A 6,463-nucleotide genomic window follows, 5' to 3' on the forward strand; every position below is an offset into this window, starting at 1 on the left:
TATATATATGTGTGTGTGTGTGTGTGTGTGTGTGTGTGTGTATGTGTGTGTGCGTTTTTAGAATTATTTGTATTTGTATTTGTATTGTATAGATTGTTATTATTAATTTAAAAGGTAATAACATAAAGTAAATTTTTCATGGTAAAAAAAATTAACAAAAGACATAAAAGACATGTTGCACAAGTCATTAAAAATATACTCATGTTTGTACAAAAAAAAAGGTAAGCAATCATATGTTTTAACAATTTGTATGTGTCTGCAACCCCGTCTCCTTCCTCATGGTCTTCTCTAACTTAGATTGTATTATTTCCAACAACAACTTCATTCAAAGGTTGAACACCGACTGAAAATGGCGGTAACTCGTCAAATTGGTCGTACTCATCCTCATCAACAATGTTCTCGACACCAACAATCTGTCGTTTTCCATACTGAACCACATGCCATCCAGAATCCTTTGGGTCTTCGATAAAGAATACTTGAGTAACTAGTTTTGCTAGAATGAATGGTTCTTCTTTATATCCATTGGTGGAAAGATTAACAGTTGTAAAACCATCTTCATCAACTTGAGCACCGGAATCATTATCAACCCACTTACACTTGAACAAGGGTATAGTGTACGAATTACCATAATCTAATTCCCATATTTCTTGAATGACACCATAATAAGATTTTTTAGCGATCCTTGATCTTTCTTCACGATTGACCATGGTGAATTCCGTCGACGAGGCTATCACCGTGACATCGCTATTTTGCATTTTACTCTTCTTATCTTGAGCTTTAGTGTAAAAGGTATACCCATTTATGTCATATCCTTGATACTGGAACACATGTTTAGGGGTGAATCCCAAAGCTTCGACCGTTTTATCAATATTTGGAAGTGTCCTCCTAACTTTGTCTTTCAACCATTCTAAAAAAGTTTTTTTTATGTTGTTTTGCTAACCACTTTGCACTCTTTTTACGGTTTTGTTGTCTCAACAATGACATGTGTTCTTGTATGAACGGATCAATAGATGTAGTGTGTTGTAAGACATTAAAATGTGCCTCTTGATAATCGGCAACATTTGAATAGCCCGTCTTGCGCCCAAGTGTCCCTTGAACTGATAGTCTTCCTTCATGATGACTTTGTGGAATCCTGACACTTTTAAACCCATCCATATAGTTTGTGCAGAATTCGATCACCTCTTCGGATGCATATCCTTCAACGATACTTCCTTCTGGTCGATTAAGGTTCCTTACATAACCTTTCAAGATACCCATATATCTTTCAAATGGATACATATACTGTAAGAAAACTGGACCACATGCATTTATTTCTCCTACAATATGAGATACCAAATGAACCATGACATCAAAGAAAGAAGGTGGAAAGTACATCTCGAGTTCGCAAAGAGTAAGTATGACATCTCTTTGATATTCATCCAGCACATCAGGATCAATCACCTTTGAATGAATCATGTTGAAAAATAAGCATAGTTTTATTATTGTGTGTCGAATACGGTTGGGTAGAATTCCACGAATTGCGATAGGAATCATCTGGGTCATTAGTACATGACAATCATGTGACTTCATACCAAGTAACTTCAAATCTTTCATCGAAACCAACTTCCTAATGTTAGCAGAGTATCCTGATGGAACCTTAATACCATGTAAACATTGACAAAATTTAGTTTTCTAGACCTTCGACATAATATAATAGGCCATAGGAAGAAACTTGGTGGACCTTCCATCAATATCTTTAGATTGTAGCTCTGGTCTGATATTCATTAATTCCATGTCCCTTCTAACTTTAATTCCATCTTTTGTTTTTCCAGGAATGTTCAACAGTAACCCTATCAAACTTTCACAAAAATTTTTCTCAATATGCATAACATCAAGACAATGTCCGACTCGTAAATGCTTCCAGTAGGGTAATTTCCAAAAAATAGACTTTTTCTTCCAAATACCTTTGGGAGGACCAAAACCTTTCTTTCCCAACACAACATTTATATTAGCAACTATGGAGAGTGTAGTTTCTCCATCCAATGGTGGTGGTAGTTTTCTATCCTCTATAGTACCATCAAATAAATCCGACTTTTTACGATATGGGTGATTCTCAGCAAGCTCTCTTCGATGCCCCATAAATGCCAGTTTCTTACAATTTGTGAGTGATGTGTACGATGTGTAGTACGAAATACTATTATTGTTTACTACGAAATACGACGAAATATTATACAAGTTTTATTAATTTACGGATGTGATATACCAAAACCTTGCTACAACACTATAGGCAGTGTACCTAATCGTAGAGTAGTATAGTTTTTAGTAAGTCCGGTTCATTCCACAGGGGGTTTACCGTTTAATGACCGGTTTGTCGATTTTATATTTTAAGCGTAAAGATAAATGACGATAATATAAATGACAGAATTTAAATTGCGATAAAGTAAATTGCAGTAATTAAAATGACAGTAAATAAAGGTACGATGAAATATGAAATAAAAGTATTATGCTTATTTAAACTTCTGTAATCATGATGTTTGACGTTTTGATTTTAATTTATTTATCTGGGTTAATTGTCCTTTGTCCTGGATTTATTTGATACCTATCTGGTTTTTGTCCATAATAGTCCATCGGTCATAATTACAAAAATGCTAGTCAAATTAACCTTATTCCCGAAGTCAAATATTCTAACTAATTAGGGATTCGAACTGTAACAAGGTTTTAATAGTTTGCTAATAATTACACCAGGTTATCGACTGCGTGTAATCCAAGGTTTTAATACTTTGTTAACAATTACATCAATTACCCTTGTATGTAATCCACCCCTGTTTTAATTAGTCCATGATATATTAATTTATCCACTTGGCCAAAATGAATAATCAATTACCCAATCCAATTGATTAATTAAATGATTGTAAACGATGTCGTATAAACGTCACTAAATAGGACATTCGTAATAATTTTAATAATTATTAGATTAACTAATTTGAAGATAGGTTTGACAGGTTCCAATGAATTGCCATTCAATTAGACAATACCCTCCACCTATTAATAGTCAATAGTCCATTGTTCACAAGTGTCGGTCTTTTGTCCAAACCCTAATTATGGTACAAAATTCAATAACCCCGTCTTAATATTTTAGCCCAACATCACGATTACTTCGGCTTAAATAAGCATAATAATAACTTAGTTATGAGACATTAATTTAAAAAGGAAGAACATAGCTTACAGTGGTATTTAATCGTGTAGCGTTACACGGACAGAGTTCCGACTTTAAAACCCGTAAAACATTTCTTACAATAACCCAAATTATTATTAAACTTACATTAAACTTAATATTAAATATAAATTATAAATATATATATATTGATTAGAGAGATAGATAGAAAGGGTGCCGAATTCGAGCAGAATGCGTGAGCTTTTATAGGCCCACTTTGAACTATACAGCTCCGCGAGTGCGGTACTTTTGTGCCTTACAACTCCGCGAGTGCGGAGCTTCGGATTCCAGCTCACCAAATTGAGTTAAACGTGGGCTGCTGAAAATTATAATATATAATATAATAATATATAATTTCATATAATTATATATATATTATATTATATTCTTGTGCATAGTTGACTTATACTTTTAGCTCCGTTGAGTCGTACGTTGATAGTTGGTTCATGTCTCGGTTCCGGATTTTCGAACGTCTTTTCGTACGCTTAGATATCTTGTATTTTGCGTTTCGCGGCTTGTACTCTTGTCATTTTTAAACGTTATTCATCAATAAATTGAACCACTTGGATTGTATCTTGTACATTTGAGCTTTTTGGTCATTTGCGTCTTCAAATCGTCATTTTCTTCTTTTGTCTTCGCACTTATTTATTTAAACGAATATTACATAAAAATAGAACAATTGCAACTAAAAGCTTTACAAATTGGAAGGATATTGCTATGAAATATATGTTCATTTGGAGCACTATCAAATATCCCTACACTTGAACGTTGCTTGTCCTCAAGCAATACAGAACTTGAAATTAAATCACACTTCACTCGAATCACTTTTTTATTCTCACACTTTGTACATCAGTGATTTTGATACGGCGGTATAAAAAATGATAGTAACGATATGGTTTACAGTCTCACATGACAATGAAAATTTAGATCCTTTAAGGAAATTGGATCTTTATGAAAACATTTGATCTTTTAAAAATTCAAGCTAGATTTTACCCTAGATAAGTTTTCCGGAATAACCCTTCACCGGTGTTTGCAAAATATTTTTATGGGTTTTGTGGGTTTCAATTTAAAAATTTTAGCTCAAAACTTGTGATTTTGTGTCACCCACTTGCTAACCTTTCTATTAGGAAAGCAACACGTCTAGTATACTTGCTCCGTATATTACCTTTCGATAAACTACCGTCCGATTGTAAAGGAAAGCCTTGAACAAGCAACTGTTAAGGCAATGTCTAATGACATGCATTTGTTCATGGTCCACAACGTGTCGGATGCAGTTACTATCCTTTGTAGGAGCAATAGTAAAGATCACCCTATAATTTTTCGATCTGGCACAAGGTCCTGTCTTCGACCATGCTATGCAACCACCGTTCTTACGGTTGACACCCGATTTGGTTCAGGTGACCTAATGAATTCTGATGAATTCTTAGGATTTTACGTTCAATGGTAATGAACGCATTGAAAATAGGGTTTTCAGAAAACAAATCGGTTTTAATTTTGATCAAAATATTTTCTCGTTCAAGCTCGAGTTTAGATATCACCGAATTCCATGAGTTTGTAATTCTCAATCTTTAAGATCAATCTCAAGGATTGAGTAATATCAGGCTTAAAAGCTGATTTTTAATCTTTTAAGGAGATTATCCTTTCTGGGGGTCTGATTCATTAGTCTTATCAAGTTAATTTACACGGCGCCCTCTCCATTTTACGAGACAGATCCTCTCATAGTTAGGATAAGTCTGACCACATGGCGACCCTGTTTGATGCTGAGGTCCGTGGATTTCCAGCTGATTTTCGAGAAAACTTTTCAAGGTTTTTCGTAGACTCTACAACTTGTCTGGATAACAACTTTCTGACCTAAATCAAGAAGCGCATTTCTTTTTCGAAAGACTTTACTTCCTTTTAATGCTGGAATTGATTCATCATGTAGATCCATCTTTCTTTCAAATATATTACAGTAAATTGGGTAAAACTGATTAGTTTAGTCCAAAGCAAAAGTACCTGCAATAATCTTGTACAAAATATGTGATATATGTTTTAAAGAACTTGGTAAATTCTTCCCACACTTAGCTTTTATTTATTCTTTTCTTTGCCTTTTTATTCTCTTCTATTCCATTTTAAATGAATTCAAGCGTTTTGGGTTGTTTCTCCATTTATGTTCTCTCCTAGGTAACGATAATTTCGGTATTAACACCTAGTTTTATCGTTCATAAATATGTATAAACATGATTTTGAATTCATTTAGTTGAAAATTTTTTAAATTTTCACAAAATTTGGCAATTAAACTAAGTGTAAACCCGAGAGAATTTATAACCCTTCCCCACACTTGAGATCATGCAATGCCCTCATTTGCATGAAATCAGACTATAATTATAAATTCATGAGGATGATTAGTGTAGAAAAGTGATTAAAAATACCGAGTTTGTAAACATATTATTTTATATCACATTTGATATTTTGCGTCTTGTCGTCAAAATTAGTAGCTTTTGCTGAACTTTAATGTCAGTCTTTGAAAGTGTGCTGTTTTACCCTGTTTTGTACATAAGATAAACTACAAACATATATATATATATATATATATATATATATATATATATATATATATATATATATATATATATATATATATATATATATATATATAACCTTTATTTATTAAAAAAATTTAAATGAATAATTTTTTAAAATTTTGTTTCCTTTTACTTTAGGTAGTTTCGGTACGTTTACCTAGTCCGTCCCTCGACAAAATTTAAAATTTGTCGTTTTTAAAGCGATTGTTTTAAAAGCAATGATTTTTGGGTTTTTTAATTTTTTTGGTATACTTTAGATCAAAAAAATTAAAAATAATGATAACAAAATTTTTCGCCCCGCCCTCGGGTAAAGCAATTTCAATTCTATGATCTAGATCTAGTCTTTAACTTACGATGAATTTTAGAAATCATTTTTTAAACTTAATGAAATAAAGTAAATTTTGTTTTTAAATTCACACAAAACTTAAATTTAAAAAGCATATTAATTTCATACAAAACCTACAAAACAAAAAATTTAGAATGGGGGGAGAAAACTAGTTCTTTACTGTCTGCTAGTGGAAAAGACCAATCGGATTCCATTCTCGAAACTACACGAGAACAGAACGACTAACTCTAGACAGCATTTTTTTAGAACATTTGAATCTCTCCACACTTAGGTAGCTGTGGTGTCGAATTTGTGATTAACTTCATTGTCAATTTCTTTTGGACCATAATCAACTTGCATATTTGTGACTTTTCCTTTAGC

At 32.7% G+C, this 6,463-nt stretch overlaps 1 protein-coding gene across 1 annotated transcript; it reads right to left on the minus strand.

Moving 5' to 3' along the window:
- Positions 1-293: 293 nt before the first annotated feature.
- Positions 294-2,118, minus strand: LOC139848891 (uncharacterized). The gene is made up of 5 exons (XM_071838573.1): positions 1,944-2,118; positions 1,678-1,829; positions 1,549-1,635; positions 960-1,440; positions 294-907 (listed from the first exon to the last, which is right to left on the minus strand). The coding sequence occupies exons 1-5, from the start codon at positions 2,116-2,118 to the stop codon at positions 294-296; spliced, it is 1,509 nt and encodes a 502-aa protein (XP_071694674.1).
- Positions 2,119-6,463: the final 4,345 nt, after the last annotated feature.

Source organism: Rutidosis leptorrhynchoides, chromosome 5 (genome assembly GCF_046630445.1).
Source record: "Rutidosis leptorrhynchoides isolate AG116_Rl617_1_P2 chromosome 5, CSIRO_AGI_Rlap_v1, whole genome shotgun sequence".
Lineage (NCBI taxonomy): Eukaryota > Viridiplantae > Streptophyta > Magnoliopsida > Asterales > Asteraceae > Rutidosis > Rutidosis leptorrhynchoides.